Source organism: Patella vulgata, chromosome 7 (assembly GCF_932274485.2).
Source record: "Patella vulgata chromosome 7, xgPatVulg1.2, whole genome shotgun sequence".
NCBI lineage: Eukaryota > Metazoa > Mollusca > Gastropoda > Patellidae > Patella > Patella vulgata.
Genome location: NC_065885.2, coordinates 67,718,919 through 67,742,873, shown reverse-complemented (window position 1 = coordinate 67,742,873; position 23,955 = coordinate 67,718,919). Strand labels below are relative to the sequence as shown.

At 35.7% G+C, this 23,955-nt stretch overlaps 1 protein-coding gene across 1 annotated transcript in view; it reads right to left on the bottom strand.

The window, feature by feature from the left end:
• Positions 1-1,146: 1,146 nt before the first annotated feature.
• The window catches only part of LOC126827852 (E3 ubiquitin-protein ligase RNF123), a 36,648-nt gene continuing 13,839 nt past the window's right edge, over positions 1,147-23,955 (bottom strand). The window contains exons 12-23 of the mRNA XM_050557421.2: positions 23,434-23,508; positions 23,181-23,268; positions 22,563-22,650; positions 22,053-22,143; positions 20,928-21,067; positions 16,950-17,138; positions 13,284-13,359; positions 12,631-12,715; positions 12,005-12,132; positions 6,081-6,172; positions 5,190-5,275; positions 1,147-4,902 (exon numbers count right to left, since the gene is read on the bottom strand). Of these exons, the coding sequence (XP_050413378.2) occupies positions 4,773-4,902; positions 5,190-5,275; positions 6,081-6,172; positions 12,005-12,132; positions 12,631-12,715; positions 13,284-13,359; positions 16,950-17,138; positions 20,928-21,067; positions 22,053-22,143; positions 22,563-22,650; positions 23,181-23,268; positions 23,434-23,508 (1,268 nt within the window). The 3' untranslated portion in view covers positions 1,147-4,772. The remainder of the gene's footprint in view (positions 4,903-5,189; positions 5,276-6,080; positions 6,173-12,004; positions 12,133-12,630; positions 12,716-13,283; positions 13,360-16,949; positions 17,139-20,927; positions 21,068-22,052; positions 22,144-22,562; positions 22,651-23,180; positions 23,269-23,433; positions 23,509-23,955) is intronic.

Below are 23,955 nucleotides of genomic sequence, written 5' to 3'. Positions count from 1 at the left end.
CCTCCCACTGCTAAAGACCCCTACGTGCAAGTGAATTATTGAAATAAAATTGAACCATGTTAGTCCCAAAATGACCTAGTCTGTGTTGAGGGGACGTTAAACCCCACTTCTCTCTCTCCCATCTTTCAAGTCACTAGTTGCCACGACAGTCGAGTCTCAAGTTGTGTCGCAAGTTGGGACATTGATGTGAATTAAGTCGGACTCGAGTCAGAGTTAAGAGTTCCCACCTCTGCCATTCTATTTATACTAGACACAACTAATAAATAACTAGATCAATATCAGTAAGAAAGATGCTGGCTTGGTCCTGGTGGTGCTCGAGAAATTATCCTTGTCAGTGGTGTAGACCAGGGGGTAGCATGGACAGTGTCTAGTCGTATGGATGGGACTAAAACCCTAGAACCTGTGTACACATTGGCGTGCACGTAAAAGAACCCTTGACAGTTGGAATTTGATATAATAGTAGCCTGTAGCGCCGCTGTCTGGGCAAAATTTCTCTCATAGCTCACCCCATGGAGTTAGCTCGTCTTCATTAGCCCAGTCATAGCAGAACAGTAGGACGTTATACTCCATTTTATTTCAATTTTGTTTAACTTAAATATAGATCAAAATTTTGCTTCGCTTTTTCATACTTTAAATGGCCTACACTACATGAAGATCTGACCAGTTGTACTGGGAGGTTGCGTCAGCAGCTTTTGACCCTATGACGTCAGACATTGATGAATCAATTAGCGTTGACGTTTCTAGGGGTTTACCCACAATGGCCTACACTACATGAAGATCTGACCAGTTGTACTGGGAGGTTGCGTCAGCAGTTTTTGACCCTATGACGTCAGACATTGGTGAATCAATCAGCGTTGACGTTTCTAGGGGTTTACCCACAATTCCGTGCAGAGAATGCAAGAAGTCACCGTAACAGACCGTTTCATTGGCTAATCCCTCACATCAACCATAATGCTGGTTATATAACAACTCTTCCAGATCCAAGTGTAGTTAAGACAAGTAAAACGAAATTTTGAACTATAAAAAAATGAAACAAAATAGGACCTTTAATCAGATTGAAAAATCATCTGCTTGCGGGGAGCTGCACCTCCTATCTTTGTGCTACTGCCTATGATGGCCGTAAGCTCGATAAAGAAAATACATTCAAACCATAAAATTTCTTTATTCAGTCCATCATAGGATTTATAAATAAACCTTGTACATAGCGGTATTGAAACGCGTCACCGTCCCTTTAAGTTTAACTTGAAACTGCAGCCATGCCGTTACCAATAGCCGATGTCTTGTTTACCGTTAGCCTTTCACAGAGACACGACGAATTGAGACCTTAAACTAGCAGTTTATACAGTTTACCGTCAACACTCAATTTCCTGGAATGTCCGTTCACCGTGTGACATAACTATTGAGTATCCATAGGGAAACTTTAACGTTAAAACGTTGACAACGGTTTCAAATAGTTTGAGACCGCTTTTTACTCGCCATCTTTCATTTGCACGCTTTTTTGCACACTTCCCGCTTGCTTACATCATCCGTTATAATAAAGAGAGTTCCCCCCCCCCCCTTTAACCGTTAATTGCGATAAAAACAAACCAAAAATGTAAACAGTTCGGCTGCGGCCACACTGCCCTTCCCCAAATGATTTTTCCAGAAATTATCAGTCACCATATACATACCTGTGTCTAAATTAGTTTTTATTTCATTTCAATAAAGTATCTGAGAAACGATGCATCACATAACGTGGTTGTTTCGAGTAATATTTAAACAATAATAAATACTCTACCATTTATAGTCTATATACAACTTATTTCATTGGACAAGATTTTATAATTTATCATTTCATAATTAATAACTAAGATAATCTTTAACTCATTTAAACATGCATTATGGCAAGAGCTAAATCTACCTATTGCAGGTCTTTATTTAGGCCTTAAATGTTGTCTAAACTATTAATTAGACATTTATTAACAAAACAAGAGCATAATCAATTCTAGATGGCATCGGATACTCAAGATTTTAACTAGATTAGAATGGTTCACCATTTAAAAATTAAATTCAAAAATGGGAAAGCAAGGCTAAGTCTTGAATATTCCAGTGCCCAATTTACCACAATACACACATCTTGTCAAAACTACAAACAGTGATAACTTTGCTCAGAATAAAGTAATTTGAATGAAATTTTCAATATTTTCATTTTACATTATCTATTTTTGAACTTTTATAGCAAGAACTGCCAGCTCTTTATCTAAATCTTACATAATGTATAAAGAGCATCCTTGGTATCCTCAGTGGTCTCATTCCGTTCCACTCCATTATACCCTGGGGTTCATCCATGAGGAGACACATATTCAAATTATTTGCCCTTGATGATTAAGCTACTTTTATCAACCAATCAAAAAAATTGTTTATTACTTAAAAACCGACATAAAAACATCTTTTCCACCAAAAATATGTTTTAGGACATCTTTTTGTGTAGATATCACGTTTTTTATATTAAATTTCTTGAAGACTTTCTCATTATCGAGTGAACAAGTTGCCATATTGTTGTGAACGTAAGCAATGAGCCTCAAACTGGTTAGTAAACTATTTTTTGATTGGTTCGTACAATCTAGCTACGACCAAGGACAGATAATTTGAATACGAGATTGCCCATTTGATGTATAAAGATTGGGGGCCTGTTTCACGAAATTTTAACTAAGATAAAGTCCAAATTTTAGTAATTTGATTGGATGATATTAGATTAAATTTAGTGCTTAGTCAATCAAAATTGAAGTATCTACTAAAATTTGGATTTTATCTTTAGTTAAGATTTCGAGAAACAGGCCCCTGGTTGTTCTTGCTATGAATAAATGTCTAAATAATAATTTAAATAACATTTAAAGCCAAAATAAAAACCTGCAATGGGCAGATTTAGCTCTGACATAATGTACCTTTAATATCAAAAACCAAAACAAGAGATTTGCAAGAGTGTGAGGTCGATAAATTACATTTTGACCTCCCGGCTGATCAAGAGGTTTGCAAGAGCGCGCATCCAATCGGTAAATTACATTATGACCTCACGGACACAATTAATAACATCATGAAATCTTTACACACAAATAAAAGTTCTAATAACCTGCACTGTGAAAATCATGTCAACAAATTTATGGCGGGCCTAATTAATTTTATCTTGAAATAAATGCTTACATTCTATGTTGAATTGACCTAATTAATTTTATTAGGAAGTAATTATGAATAATTCATCGTGGGATGACCTAATTAATTATCCAATATCTTAACAATCATTCAAAAAATAACTAAAAAATCTGAAAGCTAAACACATCGGCCGTCCAAGACTCGAGGTATGGTAGTAATAGACAAGGTAACTCATCTCTCCATGGACCCTCCATGACTTGAGGTATCATCTCTCCATGGACCCTCCATGTCTTGAGGTATCATCTCTCCATGGGCCCTCCATGACTTGAGGTATCATCTCTCCATGGACCCTCCATGTCTTGAGGTATCATCTCTCCATGGACCCTCCATGACTTGAGGTATCATCTCTCCATGGGCCCTCCATGACTTGAGGTATCATCTCTCCATGGGCCCTCCATGACTTGAGGTATCATCTTTCCATGGACCCTCCATGACTTGAGGTATCATCTCTCCATGGGCCCTCCATGACTTGAGGTATCATCTCTCCATGGGCCCTCCATGACTTGAGGTATCATCTCTCCATGGGCCCTCCATGACTTGAGGTATCATCTTTCCATGGACCCTCCATGACTTGAGGTATCATCTTTCCATGGAACGTCCATGACTCAAGGCAGTAATAGACAAGGTATGGTTGGTTGTGTTTAGATAGTCTAGCTAGCTTTTACCTAAACCTGTGTTATATGTTGAACTGTAAGTTGCTATGACAATACTCTACTCTATTACCAATAAATAATAATAATTTAACCAACAAATAAAACACAGCAAGTATAAATATCATCATATTTTCATTAACCATTTTGGGAATTGTTTACTGATGGGTTTAAAGGCCCAGTATACAAGAGTAGTGATTTTCGAGCTATTGACACACGTGCACCTGATTACAGGAAGTAGATCCATAAATAAACTTTAATTTATCCAGAAATGTGGCATAGGCTCAATTATCAAGTACACAGCACTGATAAGTTTTAATGACAATCATAAATGGTACTGGATAATCATACATTCTTAAAAAGAGTCATTTTGTAAGTGACACAGGATTATCCGATAACCAAAGTATTTTTTTTTTGATACAGTCTTTTATTATGTTTATGGTTAAATTCTTTGAAGTTCTAATATTATGGCGGGGGTATGTGTGTGTGTGTGTGTCATTGAGTCAAATGGTGTGGTATCGATTCCCCGCCGCTAAAGACCCCAATGCGCAAGTGAGTTAATGAAATAAAATTGAACAATATGTTAGTTTTTTCCGGGTCCTCCGATTTCCTCCAAATGCTAAAGAGCCCAATGCGCAAGCAAGTTAATAAAATAAAATTGAACAATATGTTAGTTTTGAAAATTTAACAATTGCAGGTACTATTATGGATATATGACTGATTTTCTCCATTCAAGCCAATTTGTCAGGTGAATTGTTATATTAGTGTTTCCACGCTAACTGTTTTTACACTCTATGATTATCGATATTGTCAGAGTTTTACCCTGGCCCTACGAAAACAAGAAATATTTTTTTTTTTTTTAAAAAAACACAGTTATCACATTACAATATTTGCTAAAAATTTTTTTTGCTAAAATTAAGTTTTCTTTTAACATCAAGTTTTTTTCGGTGGTAGGAAATGTTCTCGTAATATGGGTCGATTCTTTAAGTCAGTGACTGACGTGATGACAGCTTTACAGAAAAAACATTCCTTCTTCGTCATCAGTTGCTGGGTGATACACGTCCTGAAACAAGACAGAATACATTGATCTTGAAGTTATTTGTAACTGAACAGGTGGTGGCTCACTAATCAGGGGCCTATTTCTCGAAATCTTAACTAAAGATAAAATCAAATTTTTAGTAGATACTTCAATTTTAATTGGCTAAGCACTAAAATCAATCTAATATTATCCAATCAAATTACTAAAATTTGGATTTATCTTAGATAAAATTTCGTGAAACAGGCCCCAGATTTCTTGTAAGATTGATGAGAACACGAAACAAAGATGGCCGTCCGTAGATTACTACTTACCTACAAGATTGATGAGAACACGGAACAAAGACGGCTGTACGTAGATTAGCGTAGCATATTGTACATAAATCATCTTCTTTAATATCCTAAAAAATATAGCATGACTATATCACATATAACATTAAATATAACATGACTATATCACATATAACATTAAATATAACATGACTATATCACATATAACATTAAATATAACATGACTATATTATCACATATAACATTAAATATAACATGACTATATCACATATCACATTAAATATATTCATTTGGGGGGGGGGGGGGAAATGGCCGAATGGTTAGGGTTTGCGCGCTGTATCTTAAGGTCTGTCAATCAGTCAACTGGTGGACAGTTGCTCAGTTAGTAAGGTCCCGATTCACTAATCAGGCCCTGGCAAGATACGAGAGAGAGAGAGAGAGAGAGAAAGAGAGAGAGAGAGAGAGAGAGAATGAAATGGGATTTAACGTCCACTCACACAAACTAGGTCATTTCGGGACTAACACATGGTTCAATTTTATTTCAATAATTCGCTTGCGTGTAGGGTTCTTGAGCAGTGGGAGGAAACCGGAGGACCCGGAGAAAACCCATGAGGCTGGACAAGCACTCTTCTCCATGTGACGTACAACCGGGGATTCGAAACCACGCCAGTTGACTCAATGACAGACTTTATGATACAGAACGCGCACGCTAACCATTCAGTCATCCCCCCCCCCCCCCTGGCAAGATACAACATCTAGACCTTAGAATGGGATGAAATAACAAGGTCCTGTCGACATGTTTATGGAATGCTCACAAAAGGACCCTTGTCAAGACCCTTCCCACGACCCCACCCCTGTCATGAATTTGTAAATTTCTGTAAGAGTTTCTGTGTTTTTGGAAACAATAATAATTACCTGAGCTTGTTTTGACATGATGATTTGTTGCTTTTTTAAATAAATGATTAAATTCTCGACATCTTGTATCTCTTCACTACCTATCTCTTCAACTATAAATAACAAATATACACATCGCTATGACAATAGATTGATAAATAACAAATATACAGATTGATCAATAACAAATATACAGATTGATCAATAACAAATATACAGATTGATCAATAACAAATATACACATCATCACCATGACATCATCGGGTTGATAAATAACAACGATGTCAGCTAGTTTTGGGACTAACATTATAATTCAATAATGTGCTTGCTAGGGATCTTTGGAAGTGGGAGGAAACCAGAGGACCTGAACAAACCCACAAGGTTGGACAGGTGACTCCACTCCTTGTCATGTAAAAGTTTGGACCACTTGACTCCATAACATTATGATCTAAACACTACTCCCTATGCCCCGTCTCATTTGGTGCTCAATTGAATTTTCAAGTAAGTTTGAAATATATATAAATATACATGAAAGTAAAATATATCGTTAGAATGTACAAAACATACTGTTTAGGTCTATATACTAAACATGCATTAAATATGATTTAGATAAAGAGAGAGAGAGAGAGAGAGCAGGGCTGTCGGTAATTTTTCACAGTTGATTAGCAGCACTGCTAATCAAAAAGTCCAATTTCGCCAAATTTGATTAGCAAATTTAAAAATTGATTAGCAGTTTTTCAGTTTCAATGTAAAACACCTAAATAACAAGATATTACTTTAATTCATAACAAATATGATTAGATTCCATTCTGACTATTCTTAGATTTTTTAGCACTGCCACAAGTACTTGTGACAGTTTGTGAATGTGATGTAGAAATTTAGTTAGGTCTTATGTCTGAAGCCAATTCTTGACAGTGACTTCCGAAGCCCCACTCATTTTAATTGTTATTTTTTTGTTACGTTAGAAATCTTCGTTAGAAAACAATTTCGTCTGCTTTTTATCGTGTATTACTATTTTTCTTCAATCGGACACACCTCGATTAACTAGACACACACGATATAAACAATAATGTTTTACGGGAATTTTTACTTTGATTTATCATTTTACAATACGTTAACATGTATTTATTTTTTTATATTTTATTTACAATTCGTGGGGGATACATTGGATTTATTTCTTTCAAAATGAATATGATATAATTACTTGATGTCTCGCAACGTGAGTGGTACTACTTGATTCCCTATTTCCGGTTTAATAGTCCCTATTCATAGAGTTATGTGTTATATAGTATTGTGTCTGGTAGTTCGAGAAGAAAATGTCACACGGAGAATTCAGTTTTGTTTATAAAATTTTATTCAACATTTTATACACGTTGAAAGTGTTGAGTAAGCCTTCTAGTCTTCAAAATGTGGATTATTCTTGTGTCAATATCCAAAATGACAGGCATATTGATGATTCGCAGTAACTGCGAATCAAAAACGTTAGATTTTAATTTTTGGTTAGCAACGGACAAAATATGTATCGCAAATTGCGCTGCGATACTGGTTGTCGGCAGCCCTGAGAGAGAGAGAGAGAGAGAGAGAGAGAGAGAAATGGGGTTTAACGTCCACTCAACACAAACTAGGTCATTTCAGGACTAACACATGGTTCAATTTTAGGGTTCTTTAGCAGTGGGAGGAAACCAGAGGACCCGGAGAAAACCAACGAGGTTGGACAGGCGACCCTATTCCTTGTCACATACAACCGGGGATTCGAAACCACGGCAGTTGACTCAATGACAGGCCTTATGCAAGGCTGGAAATAACTTTCAATTGTCTGTCTGACACCATGTCAGGCATGATGAACATTCTGCCTGACATTTCAAATTTTCGGTCGGACATGATGTTCTGACATTTGGCACAAAGTCTATTCTGTTGACTAATGGGTGACTGGGTGTTGTGACATCTTGTGTATAAAGATTAAGATTGAAAACAAACAACAAAATCAACTAACGTAGCTTTGGTCAGCTTACGTTTGTTCGATGAAATTGGTACCTCATCAATCTCTATCGGAACTTTGTTGTCCATGGGTCGTCCGTGTGTGTCTGATAAACTGGATGTTGATGATGTGGAAAAAAAATTAGTAATTTTGCAAGACATGCCAGCGACTGCACTGTTATTGTCAGTGTCTATGATACAAATCAGTGCCAAGTGGATTATCAGAGCGTGACATCATAGAACTATGGTGACATACAGAGGGAACACAATGGCAACGAAATGTTTATAGAAACAACTATTTCCGGTTAATACAATATCGCGACGCAGATCTGATCAATTGCAATTTGACCCAAGTGTCACCTCTAATTATGTCAGTCACCTTTGCACAACTGAGTTATAACATAGAACTAATATTTAGTTCTATGGTTATAAATACTTGTGAATTATTGTATAAGTAAAGAAAACAGAAGTTTGATAAAGTAAATAATTATAGATAAATAACGATAGAATAGGGCGACTCCCTACGTGTATAATCTTGATTCTGATTTTAGACGAGCTATTTTGGTTCTTGATAAAATATATTACTAGTCTCGATTGTGTTTACAAGAGAAAAACACATAAAACTGTGGCCAATATATTTTCAACATTATAAACTGTCGCGATGATGTACAGACACATCTTATTTATAACATTGTACCCGTTGGTTGTTAGTATCATTGGAAACTGCAAGAGAAAAATCACAAAACACAACCACTTGGAAATTCTATACAGAAATTACAAAAACTTTGATGATTCTAATTTTATTAATGATCTTGCTAAAATTCCATTTGAACTAGTCGAGTCAATTGATGACCCAACTTCTGCCCTTGATACTTTGTATAACCTTTTTATAGGTGTTTTAGACTGCCATGCTCCGCAAAAGCGAAAAAGAGTAAAAAGATACTATCAACCGAAGTGGTTTAATGAGGAAATAAATAAAGCCCGAAAGTTCAGGGACTTCTTTAAAGCCTCCAAGAGGTGTGACGACTATAGAATATGGAGAAATAAAACCAAAAATCTCATTAATAAAGCCCAAAAAAAACTTTATCAAGGACTCTATCGAAAATGAAGAGCAATCTAAAAACATATGGAGATATTTTAGTGACATACAGAATAAACCCAATAATTGCCCTTATCCCAATAGTATTAAATATGGAAAAACAACAGTTAATGATCTAAATGCTATTGCTAATGTGATGAATGATTACTTCACTAATTTAACTGATGACATTAAGCCCCCCTATACACCACTTTCTCAAGAGTGCAAACGAAAGATATCAGATTACGTAAATGATAAGATTCCCCCAAATAACAACTTTTCTATTAATTGTATTACTACCACAGAGGTATTAAAACATTTATTGAGTTTAAATAGTAACAAAGCCATTGGGTGTGATGGTATTGGACCCAAAATTTTAAAATTGTCTGCGTATACAATTTGTAGCAGTTTGACATATATCATTAATCTTTGTATTTCTCAAAACATGTTCCCCAGTGCCCTTAAACTGGCTAAAATTATTCCTATACATAAGAAGGGAGCTAAAGATGATCCGAACAATTATAGGCAAATCTCAATTCTCCCCACAATTTCAAAAATATTCGAAAGGCACTTGAGCACTCAAATTCAAACTTATTTGGAAACCTTCAATGTTCTTTATGCTTACCAATCTGGATTTAGATCAAATCATTCATGTGCCACTGCACTGATCCGAATGACAGATAATTGGCTTGATGCTATCGATAATGGTGCGATGAGTGGTATAGTGTATCTTGATTTTAGCAAAGCATTTGATCTCATTGATCATAAGCTTATTATTGAAAAACTACATCTTTATCGATTTGATAATAATTCACAAATTTTGATTGAATCATATCTTGACTCACGGAAGCAAAAAGTATGTTTAGGATCAATTACCTCCTCAATTACTACAGTCAAATGCGGGGTTCCACAAGGTTCGATCCTGGGTCCTCTCCTATTCCTAATTTTTATAAATGATCTCCCACTCAATATTGAATCAAGTCAGATAGATTTGTTTGCTGATGACAGTACCCTGCATTGTTCACACAAAGATATTTTATCCATCGCCAAAAATCTCCAAAATGATCTCTATTTGGTTGCTAAATGGTGTGAAAACAATGGGATGGTAATCAATCCTTCGAAAACAAAATCAATGCTGATTTCAACAAAACAGAAAAGAAATCAGAAAAACCTAACTTTATCACTCCATGGTGAGAAAATTGAGACGGTTACTACCGCAAAATTACTTGGAATTCAAATTGACCAAGACCTTAATTGGGAAGCACAGATAGCAGATATGTCTAAAAAACTTGCATCAAAAATATTTCTCCTAAATAAGATAAAAGATCATTTACCTTACGAGACAAGAATTTTGTTTTATAACAGTTACATACTACCAATATTTGATTATTGCTCTACTATTTGGGGAAATGCTACCAAAAGTAGATTAGACATTCTTTTAAAATTACAAAAGAGGGCAGCAAGAGCTATTCTTGATGCACCGATTGAAACTCCGTCCACCTCTTTATTTACTAAACTCGGTTGGCTTACCCTTACACAGAGGATTCTTTACAATAAAATTGTCTTATCATTCAAAATTATTACATTTAATACTCCACTTTATCTAAATTTCCATTTTATTGAAAAATCTCTTGTTTCCAAAACGGATATCTTGCTCCGTTCACAGACCAGTAAATCTTTTTCTTCAAAAATGCAAAACGGAATCCATGAAACGTACTTTTCATTATTCTGCATGTCTTTTATGGAACAATCTGCCTTTTGATATAAAGATGTGTAAAAATGTTGAAAATTTTAAGATTAAACTGAAAACTCATTTATTTTGCACACTGAAGGAACCATAATATTCAACTGATGACATACTTATTATTTTTAACTTGCAACTGCATTCTATTTTATTTTGTGTGTAATTATAGTGTTCTTCCTATATTCTACTTGTATAATGTATATGTTTTGTAGTTTGGGAGTGACTTATCAAACTTCCCACTTTAAAATGCTATTGCATTTCTAATGATTTTAAATTTATCCTGATATTACATGTATATATGTCTTTGTAGTTTAGGAGGGACCTATGGAAGATTAGTTTTTTTTTTGCAAACTAAATACGTTGCCTCATTAAATAAAGTTTTTATTATTATTATTATTATTATTATTGAACTACTCTCACGCCAACCTTATGATCTTATCTATGTCAGGAATGGAAATCCGAGACTACGGCCATTGCCGCAAGCTCACATGGTTTCTTCAGTTTGCTAGACTGACATTTTTTTACACAAAAAAAGTAATACTATGGATTTTTACTTGGATACTTTTATGTGTATTTTCCTTTTGTGAGTTTTGACATGTACGTATAGGCTAGAATATAGAGCTACGATAGCAGGTAAAGTTAGAACTTGCTGAGAAGTGGTCAACTTTTATTTTCCAAAAATGGCGAAAATCTCCGATAAATTTTCGCACAGACAAAATGACAGATCGTTAATAAGTTTCACCTGACAAATTGTGAAATTCAACCGGACCATGTCCGTGTCCGACCAGTTATTTCCAGCACTGGCCTTATGATTCAGCACGCATGTGCTAATCATTCGGCCATCCAACCCCGCTTTAGATAAGAAGCTGGCAGTTTTTGCTATAAAGATACATTATGTGAGATTTAGATAAAGAGCTGACCATTCTCGCTATAATAGTTCATAAATAGATAATGAAAAATGAATATATTGAACATTTAATTTAAATTACTTTATTCTCGGCCAAGTTATGAGTGTTTGAAGTTGTAACCTGGATTGTTTATTATCTTAGCAACGGTACTTGACAACTGAGTCACGATTATCCATTCTATCGTTAAATTTAAATCTATGTCTAAATAATAGTTTAAGCCAGTTAAAAGTAAACTTACAATTTTTAAAAGAAAATGGTTTGTTAAATTTACTAGTAGAAGATCTTTCTTCGACAGTAAAAACAAACTCGAGCGATTTTATCATAAATCCAGCATCTGTCAGCAAGGCACGTGTTGCTCTTTCTTGACTGTTTATAGAAAAAAAATAAACATATTTACATATATCACTGGTGATTATAGGTAACGACCATGCACTGTAACATGGGTAATATTTAATCTTCTTTCACATTTGTTTAATATCAAATCTTTGTTTAAAAGTTAGTAAAAATTGTTTAAAATCACCCAAAATCCTCCACTTATAGCTGACCATTCAATTTTGATAATGAGTGTTCAATTTACAAGCATTTAATTTCCCCGATCACTGTTAAAAAATAAACAACCCAATTTTTAACAGTGATCGAGAAATTAAATGATTTTTACAAATTTTTAAACAAAGATTTGATATTGAATCGATGTGAAAGAAATTGGTGATAAATACACAAGATTAAATAATACTTGGATTCCATGTTATAGCTCATGGAGGTGCTTGGATGTTAGTCAAGGTGAGCTTTTCATCGTCAGTTGTCTAAATTGACTTTCTTCAATAAAAATAAGTATGAAAGAATATAAGATAAAAGTTGTATTACCTGGTTCCACCTGATCTACCTATTAACTGAACTAAAATACCAACCGTTACAGTTAATATAGGAAAATATGTTACACTATCTAAACCTGTAAATATACACACACAGTTACAGTTACAATATGTTACAGTTACAATATCTAACCCTGTAAAATAGAGTGAGACAGACTTCCACTGGATAAAACTAGGCTATATTGGGACTAACATATGGTTTAATTTTATTTCAATAATTTGTGCGTAGGGGTCTTTAGCAGTGGGAGGAAACCGGACGAACCGGAGAATACCAACGAGGTTGGACAGATGACCCTACTCCTTTTCAAGGAATCGGAATCATGTTACTTGACTCAATGGATAGACTGTATGATACAACGAAAACCTCCCGAGTAAAATAGTTTCAGTTACAACAAATGGTTGCCATGCAACATAACCCCACATTTTGCAAAAGATGGACAGAGAACAAGCTAAAAACGTGTTTTTTTGTACAATCAGGGGCCATAATACATGCCAATATCTAAAGGAACCAAGATCTTTGGGATATAAACCTATATTTCAAGTTTCGTCAAAATCGGACAAAAATTGAAACCTGTAGAGTGTCCACAAACAAAATGTGAACAGACAGACATCAGGACGTGGGTGTATAAAAATTGTAATGGTTACCTGGTATGGGTAAAGGTGAGAGATTTTCAAATGCTCCGTTTTTAGTTGTTATTCGACTCAACACCTGACTAAGAAGCTGAAAGATATAAATCTCATTTGATTAAACGGGAACAGGGATAGACCCAAGTACACTTATTAAATATCCTAGTCAAAACAATATTACAACCAGGGATTTTAATCGGTTGATTATAATCAGCTTTAGATGGTTGATGATTGAAACAATGAACGGACCGATTATAGTATTATAAATTAATCTACTTTCGGCTAAATTACAGAGAGCCAATTAAGAAATGAAATGGGGTTTAACGTCCTACTGTTCTGCTCTGACTGGGAAGATGGGCATACGCCATACAGTGTGCTATGAGGAAAATTTCTCCATACAGTGGTGTTACAGCCTACTCTTATATCGAATTCAAACTGCCAAGGGATCTTTTACATGCACACCAAAGTGTACACAGGACCTCAGTTTTTCGTGCCATCCGAAGGACTAGACAACTGTCATGTATTTGATTAAGAAGTCAATCAAGTTGTCAGCTACAATCCGTAACAGTAATGATTAACATTTATTTAAAAATAGAACTGGAGACATACACAGGAATAATATTAGTATAATATAATTATTACGTACTACCGAGAAACACTTTTACTGGGCTTGTCTAGTTTTTTATCAAGCTACACCTGTCTATGTGAATCAGGTAATATTCTTAGAACTGTTAGTTAAACACCTGAGTTCGAGTAAACCACTATATAATTTGTATGACAGAATGTTTTTGTCTTAGCAATGAATTGTCAGATTTATCTCAAATTTAACACACAATCAGAAATCCACTCTGGGACTGTATACCGGTAGTTAAAAATTACATCACATCAAATCAGAAATTATTACTGAACCAAGCAAGGAAGATCTGCGAAGTGTTCACACGAGTTTTATAAAGATACCTTTATTTTATCTTATTAAATATACTAGTCAGCGATATATCTACCAGTGTACCATACTCATCCAAATAAATGTACACACCCTAATAAAAGTTCATTAATTTATATTAAAACTTAGAATAGAGAGAGAGAGAGAGAGAGAGAGAGAGAGAGGGAGAGAGAGAGAGAAATGGGGTTAACCACACGACACAAACTAGGTAATTTCAGGACTAACATATGGTTCAATTTTATTTCAATAATTTGTTTGCGCGTCGGGGTCTTTAGCAGTGGGAGGACATTGGATGACCTGGAGAAAACCCATGAGGTCGGACAGGTGACCCTTCTCCTTGTCACATACAACCGGGGAATCGAAACCACGCCAGTTGACTCAATGACAGACCGTATGATACAGCGCACACATGCTAACCATTCAGCCATCCAAGCCCCCACTTTGAATAGACTAATCTCATCCTTAAATATTTTATTAAACATACATTATGCAAGAGCTAAATCTGTCTATTGCAGGTCTTTCTTTAGGGCTGAAATCTTATCTAAATTATTAATTAGACATTAATTAACTTATCCAGACCATAATCAACTCTAGATGGCATCGCTATCGCTAGCCTGCGATCATGAGTGGATTATGAGCCGATTTACTGCATAACTTTCCTTCACGATTTAACAATTAAATGGATAATCGAGACTATGCTGTTTATCGTACTGGCATTAGTTCTCGTTTCATAGTGGATCAATTTGACTGAAATTTTCAGCAAATTGCCTTTACATTATTTAGTTTTTAACTATTATAGTGAGAACTGCCAACTCGTTATCGAATCTCCCATAATGTATCTTTAAGAGAATTGATATATATTGACTATGATATGATATTACTTACTACTGTAATCTAGATATCGTTTAATCTTGTGTAGCTAGCACTAATTTGTTTCACATTCATTCAATATCCAATCTTTGTTTAAAAATTTGTAAAAATCGTTTAAAATCACCAAAAATCATCTAATTTGTACATGTGTTCAATTTAAAGCTGACTGATTAATTTTGATAATGAGTGTCCAATTTACAAGTATTTAATTTCCTGACCATTGTTCAAATATTAATCATTATATACATCAATAATCAATTGGGTTGTTTATTTGTTTATTCTTTAACAATGATCCAGAAATTAAACACTTGTAAATTGGACACTCATTATCAAAATTCATCAGTCAGCTTTAAAGTAGCTAAGTCTCCAACTCAATATCATCAAAAATCTTCGACATTGAAAACACGAATTATTTGTCAATTCAAATAAACATTGGTCTTGTGATCTTACAGGGAAAAGATGGGCTTCTGATATCCAATATTCAAGACAAAATAAACATTTTACCATTGGTACACGAATCGTGTACCATAATGCGTTTCAGCGCCATTTGGAACAAGGGACTCAAAGAACAGGGCTAGACATATTCCACAAGTCATGTCAAATGGTGACGCTATATTATTATCTGGAGAGCATGTGCAATAAATACCATCAGTGTAGACTGAAAAAAAACAGACGCTAAAGATTGCCATTCACATGAGACTTCTGGCGTATTTCGCCGAACATAACTGATTAGAAATTACAGTAAAAACAGAATTGATTGAATGTAAATCAGTTTATATACATTCATATTACATTATTATATGCTTTGCGACCCATTTTTGTCAATTTCTAGGTCCCCAATATTAGCTCCTTTAAACTGGACACAAGTACAAATTAGATGATTTTTGGTGATTTTAAATAATTTGTACAAATTTTTAAACCAAGATGTGATATTGAATGAATGTAAAAGAAATTAGCGGTAAATACACAAGATTAAATGATACCTGGGTTAAAGTGTATATGATATTATTTACTATGATATATATGGTATGATATTATTATTAACACTTGACACATGTACAATATATACATGTAGAGTATATCTCTAAACTTGTCATCCACCACAAACATGTTTATATTGTCACTTCTGTTCCACATCATTGATTTTATAAGATCTGCACTTAACACCTTATATTTATTACACTCTCTCACCGTTAATACTCAATTAATGATAGTCATTGACCGACAGACAAATAAAATGAAATGAAATGGGGATTAACGTCCTACTGTTCTGTTCCGACTTGGCTAATGAAGACGGGCATACACCATACAGTGTGCTGTGAGCGACATATTGTTCGGGCAGCACCACTATGGCCTACTCTCATATCGAATTCCAACTGACAAGGGATCTATTATGTGCACGCTAATGTATACACGGGACCTAGGTTTTTCATCCCATCCAAATGACTAGACAGCTGTCCTTGTCAGACCCTCAGTCCTGCACCACTGACAAGGGGAAACCACGCCTGAAAATCCCGATGAACTTTCTCGGACAATGCTGGGATCGAACACGTGATCTCGAGGCTAGCGAGCCAGAGTCTTACCGACAGAAAGAGAAATGGTGTTTAATTATCTACTCAACACACACTACTTGGTAGGTCATCTCGGGAATAACATATGGTACAATTTTTATTTTAATTAGCAGTGCGCGGAAACCGCAGGGAACTGAGAAAAACACACTTGGCTCAATAACAGACCCTTTGATCTAACCATTCGGTCAGCCAACCCACCAGAGTCTAAAATTATTAACCAATCAAAATGTATATCTCAGCTCGTAATGCCCATGTGGAATTCTGATTCCATGGAAACCAAAAATAATGGCCGACACTCACCTGCATGATTCTCTTTAAGAATAATTCTGCGGATGATCGACAATAATCTGTAAATAAATCGGGTGCTATGGTAACCACCATCTCTAAAACACGTAACAAACAAACGGAGATTTCAAAACAAGCAGCACATATCTTTAATTGTCGACTCTCTATGAATAATTGTTCTGTACGACTGACTAGTTGTTGTATCTAGAAACAGATAAAAAAAAACAACTTGTATTAAACATATATTATGCAAGAGCTAAATCTGCCTATTGCAGGTCCTTCTTTAGGTCTGAAAAGTTATCTAAATTATTAATTAGACATTATTTAACTTATCCAGACCATAATCAACTCTTGATGGTATTGCTAGCCTGCAATGTTTATTGGATTAGGTTCCGATTTGCTGTTCGACTTCCATTCATGATTTAATCATGAAATGGATTATCGAGACTATGTTTTTTATCGTACTGACTTTAGTAACGATGATCGAGGCTAGGGAGGGGGACGGGGACGGGATGACAAGACTCCCTTAAAAGAGAAGCAGAAGCTGGACAGGTCGGTAGTTCTGTCTGGCTGCTAGATCAAACTATGATCCCGACAGAAATGAAATGGGGTTTAAAGTCCTACTGTTCTGCTCCTATGCTGGGATAACGAAGACGGGCATACGCCATACAGTGTGCTATGAGGGAAATTTTGCCCGGACAGCGGCACTATCGCCTACACTTATATCGAATTCCAACTGCCAAGGGATCTTTTACATGCATTCCAATGTATACACGGGACCTCGGTTTTTCGTCTCATCCGAAGGACTAGACAGCTGTCCTTGTCAGGCCCTCTGTCCTGCATCACTGACAAGGGGGAACCACGCTGGAAAATCTGGATGAACTTTCTCGGTCAATGCAGGGATCGAACACTCGACCTCCAGGCTAGCGAGCCAGCGTCTTACCCACTTAGCCACGTGATCCACTGATCCCGACAGAGTGAACAGACAGTAATAATAGATATGTTAAAACCCTGATTTCACCCATCACTTATAGGTGATGCTGGCTTTTTACTTGGCAGATGATAATCCAAGAATTTACTTAGGCTTCAATATGAATGGCAAATTGATAGTGAGTAACAATAAATACATTCTGAGAGAGATGGGGTTTAACATCCACTCGATACAAACTAGGTCATTTCGGGACTAACATGGTTTAATTTTATTTCTATAATTCGCTTGCGCATAGGGGTCTTTAGCAGCGGGAGGAAACCGGGGGACCCGGAGAAAACCCACGAGGTTGGACAGGCGATCCTACTCCTTGTCACGTACAACTGGGGATTCGAAACCATGCCAGTTGACACAATGACAGGCCTTATGATACAGCACGCACATGCTAACCATTCAGCTATCCATCCACAAATACATTCTGAAAATGGGCCCTCCGTCAATCAAGTTACATGACAAACATGGCTTCTAAAAATAGATTTTTGATATCTTGGGGTATTTCCTCCCGACTACAATGTTTTGAGAGGGATTTGAAACAAATTTTTGATAGATTAATTAGTTTGAATATGTTTCTAGTCCAAATATATCATCAAATGACATAGTTTATAAATGGGAAGACATCTTTAAAACCGGATTTTTCCTAAAACACTGGCTTGTTAGTATCGTCTCTCGATTGTAGCATAATTTTCAATTCATCTTCGTAAATACTTAACCCCTTAACTGCGTAGGACGTTATATAACGTCCTGGACAACTGCTACTCACCGTGTGTAGGACGTAATATAACGCCCTGGAGGTATTTTCTCCAACCTATTCTTCGAACACAATCTTACCATGTGGAAGACGTTTTATTACGCCTGGTCGAGGAATCTAATTGAAGGGAGACAACTCTATTTACTGTTAGTTTTATTATGGTTTAAGACCACTCAAATTTGTATTCAGGAAAAAATAGGCCCAAATAGGACGTTTTTCGTCAAATTAATTACTCATAGGGGGTAGTTAACGTCAAATTAATTACACAGTTAAGGGGTTAATGGAACTGAATCATTTTTGGACATATATTACTGTAAGAGATTTAACTTTTAGTTTGTGGGGAATTAACAATACCATGGCTTTAATAAAACTATGACAATAATAATAGTTACCTCTTGCATAATGCCAACAAATTCTGATCCATGGCTTTAATAACCAGCGGCTGCCAGGCAGGATACGCCCACATTTTCGAGAGATGGATAGAGAACAAGCTAACAAGAAAGTGATTTTTCCTACAATCAAGGGCCATAATTCAAGAAATTACAATTCGATATGCACATATATCGAAAGGAACTGAGATCTTTGTGTTATAAACTTACATTTCAAGTTTCAACAAAATCGGATAAAAATTGTGACCTCTATAGGGTCCACAACCTTGATATACCATATTTTTACGCTATTTGAGAACGAACGGCGGCTATTTTGTCTGTCAATTTTGGGGCGATTTTCACAAAATTCAAACTCAACTGTCCTTAGGGTGGAACGGTAATATAATAATACGTTTTTTTAAATCGGATAAAAATTATGACCTCTAATGGGTCCACAAGCTAAAAACATGATTTTTCGTACAATCAGGGGCCATAATTCAGGAAGTTACGGTCCGATATGGGCAAATATTGAAAGGAACCGAGATCTTTGGGTTATAAACTTATATTTCAAGTTTCAACAAAATCGGATAAAAATTGTGACCTCTATAGGGCCCACAACCTTGATATACCATATTTTTAAGCTATTTGAGAATGAAGGCGGCCATTTTGTCTGTCAATTTTGGGCCGATTTTCATGAAATTCAAACTCAGTCGTCCTTAGGGTGTAACGGTGATATTATAATACGTTTTTTTAAATCGGATAAAAATTATGACCTCTATAGGGTCCACAAGCTAAAAACGCGATTTTTCATACAATCAGGGGCCATAATTCAGGAAATTACGGTCCGATATGCGCGAATATAGAAAGGAACCGAGATCTTTGGGTTATAGACTTACATTTCAAGTTTCAACAAAATCGGATAAAAATTGTGACCTCTATAGGGTCCACAACCTTGATATACCATTTTCTTACGCTATTTGAGAACGAACGGAGGACATTTTGTCTGTCAATTTTGGGCCGATTTTCACGAAATTCAAATTCAGTCGTCCCTAGGGTGTAACGTCGATATAATAATAATACGTTTTTTTAAATCGGGTAAAAATTATGACTTCTATAGGGTCCACAAGCTAAAAACGTGATTTTTCGTACAATCATGGTTCATAAGTCAGGAAGTTACGGTCTGATATGCACGAATATCGAAAGGAACCGAGATCTTTGGGTTATAAACTTACATTTCAAGTTTCAACAAAATCGGATAAAAATTGTGACCCCTATAGGGTCCACAACCTTGATATATCATATTCTTACGCTATTTGGGAACGAATGGTGGCCATTTTGTCTGTCAATTTTGGGCCGATTTTCACGAAATTCGAACTCAGTCATCCTTAGGGTGTAACGGTGATATAAAAGAACGGTTTTTTAAATCGGATAAAAATTATGACTTCCATAGGGTCCACAAGCTAAAAACGTGATTTTTCGTACAATCAGGGGCCATAATTCAGGAAGTTACGGTCCGATATGCGCAAATATCGAAAGGAACTGAGATCTTTGGATTATAAACTTACATTTCAAGTTTCAACAAAATCGGATAAAAATTGTGACCTCTATTGGGTCTACAAGCTAAAAACGTGATTTTTCGTACAAACAGGGGCCATAATCCATGAAGTTTCGATCCGATACATGCCAATATCGAAAGCAGCCAAGATCTTTTGGGGATAAACATATATTTCAAGTTTCGTCGAAATCGGATAAGAATTGTGACCTGTAGAGAGTCCACAAACAATTGTGGACGGACGGACGGACGGACGGACGGACGGACAGGGGCGACGGCATAATACGTCCTCATGAAAATGTGGGCGTATAAAAACTATGAGGATAATAATAATTACCTCTTGCATAATGCCAACAAATTCTGAGAAAGACCAGTTGAGTTGATTCATGAGGGTATCAAGAAATCTAGTCGAGGTAGGTTCATCATCCAGAAGAATCTTAGCTAATAAACTCTGTAATATCTGTGATGGACACGGCTCTGAAAACAAAGTTAATAGACTCTATTAGCGACACGGCTCTGAAAACAAAGTTAATAGACTCTATTAGCGACACGGCTCTGAAAACAAAGTTAATAGACTCTATTAGCGACAAGGCTCTGAAAGCAAAGTTAATAAACTCTGTAATATCTGTGATGGACACGGCTCTGAAAACAAAGTTTAAATCACTATATTATTATCATTATTATTATTATTAAGGCATATATGGCACTTTATCAACTATTGTTCTCTACAGGCTGGTAAATATATAAAAGCATCTAAAACAAATGGCACAACAAAAATTATCTTTAGATGATCATTCAGCAGGGTATTCTGTGAGGACGAAAAACAAAAAGAAAGAGAGAGATAGTTTTATTTTATTATGTCTCAATTACTAAATGTTATTGGGGTAGAGAGAGAGAGAGAGAGAGAGAGAGAGAGAGAGAAATGGGGTTTAACGTCCACTCAACACAAACTAGGTCATTTCGTGACTAACATATGGTTCAATTTTATTTCAATAATTCGCTTTAGCAGTGGGAGGGAGGAAACGGAGGACCCACCGAAAATCCACGAGATTGGACAGGTGACCCTACTCCTGGTCACGTACATCCAGGGAATTGAAACCATTCCAGCTGACTCAATGACGGACCTTATGATATAGCACACACGTGCTAACCATTCGGCCATCCAACCCCTCTAGGTGAAAAAAGAGATGTTTAAAAATATGAATTGCTTCAGCAGTCCCTATCTTATCTGGAAGTCGATCCATAACAAAATGCTTTCCAAAGTAAGGTATAGTACCATAAATTTAGATTTGAAATTATTTGTCTATTTGGATTGAGTGCCAATTTGTACTTGTATCTGTTCCCCATCAGGTAAATTAAAGGTAACATCAACTACCTGGTGACAATAAGGTAATACAAGTCATTGGATGTGGTTTGTATTTATAAATTTATAACCATATCTACTTGTTAGTATGGTACTTACTCTGTAGACTAACGAAGCTGAATTCTGTTGGTTGAACTTTTGACGGAACCAAATTAGGTAAGTATCTATAGCGATATCCAAAACCACACCCCTGAAATAAAACAGACGGAGAACTTAATAATTATACATATTTAAAATATAATATTGATGCCTGTTTATGAATACAAATACAAGGAAATGAAATGGGGTTTGACATCCTACTGTTCTGCACCGACTGGGCTAATACAGTGTGCTTTGAGGGAAATTTTCACTTGGAGAGCGTCAATATGACCTACTCTTATATCGAATGCCAATGGAACCTTGGTTTTTTGTCCCATCCGAAGAACTATAGTATACATTGTCCTTTGCCAGACCCTCCATTATGAACCGCTGGTAAATCACAACGAAATTTCAACACCATAATCGAACACGAGACCTCGAGGTTTGAGAGCCAACATCTTACTCACTTGATTCTCCGTCCCCAAAAACAACCAAGTATTTTTTTCTGACAAAAAATCTATAAATACAAACCTTCCATAATCGAACTAGAATCCAATTAGTATGGGCCCACGAACGATTTTCATACGGTGCAATCAAAGCTCTTATCATTTTTTCTCGACTGAAATAAAGAAGTGATCCGAGAAATCTGTGAATGGATGGGAATATATAATGACAGTCATAGACTATAGATGTGACCTGTCACAGCAAATTGAGTCGTAAGTCATTGTTTACAATAATACCATATGAACAATTGAGTTGAAATAGGCTTAAAATATAAACAAAATTTAGTTTACTTGATTTGTCAAATCTAAACATTTACCTTTCATGTCATATCATTAAAAAAATTTTTTTTAGCCTAATTTTGCTATTATGGATGGCCGAATGGTTAGCCCGTGGGCGCGTTGTATCATAAGGTCTATGATTGAGTCAACTGGCGTCGTTTCGATTCCCCGGTTGTATGTGACAAGGAGTAGAGTGGCCTGTCCAACCTTGTGGGTTTTCTATGGGTCTTTCGGTTTCCTCCCACTGCAAGCAAATTACTGAAATCCGGAACTTTCCTAACTGATAGAGCCAAAAGGAATTAAGTCTTGTCATAGTTCTGCCAATTGTGAAATGTCTCTAGCATGTGTAATGTATTAAAAGACTTACTTCTCCATGGGCAATGTCTCTAATATGTGTAAGGTATTAGCATAGCAGGTGAAACATGCCAATGCTTGAACTAAACTGTCTCTTAAATCTGAAAAATTAAAACACACAAATTTAATGATGTTGATACTACCTGTTTTACCCCAGATGACATTCTGATCAACACTTTTGACAAATCAGGATTAAAAATTAGTACTGTAAAACCTAAACTACATCCTTGATCCGGCCGGAGTTCTAGTTTAAAATGATAACTTACCATTACTAACAATCTTCTGATCAGCAAAATGGTTGGTTAAAAACATCGCGTAACGTCGTAATATATCTTCGTAACCTATAGATAACAATAAAGATAGGTTGCCAGGCAACTAAACATACGCCCACAGCAGCTAAATCGTCCGAGAGTTGTCGTATATTTGTTCTTTTGTAGATAATTATGGGGCATTTAATAGACAATTTCATACAGATGACATTATAATTTTCGTCGTTTGAGGGTTCACAAGGTTCTAAAAACTAAAACAAGGGCTGTAACTCTGGAAGTAATCTAGAGAAATTGTTGAAATTCGACAGACTTTTTCGTTTTACTAATTCAAATAATACATATCAATTTCATACAGATCAGATGATAACTTTTGTCGTTCAAACATTCACAAGGTTCAACAAAGTAAAACAAGGGCCATAACTCTAGAAGTAATTGACAGAAATTGCTGACATTCAATAGGCTTCTTCATTTCACTAATTTAAATGATGCATATGAATTTCATACAGATTGGGTGATAAC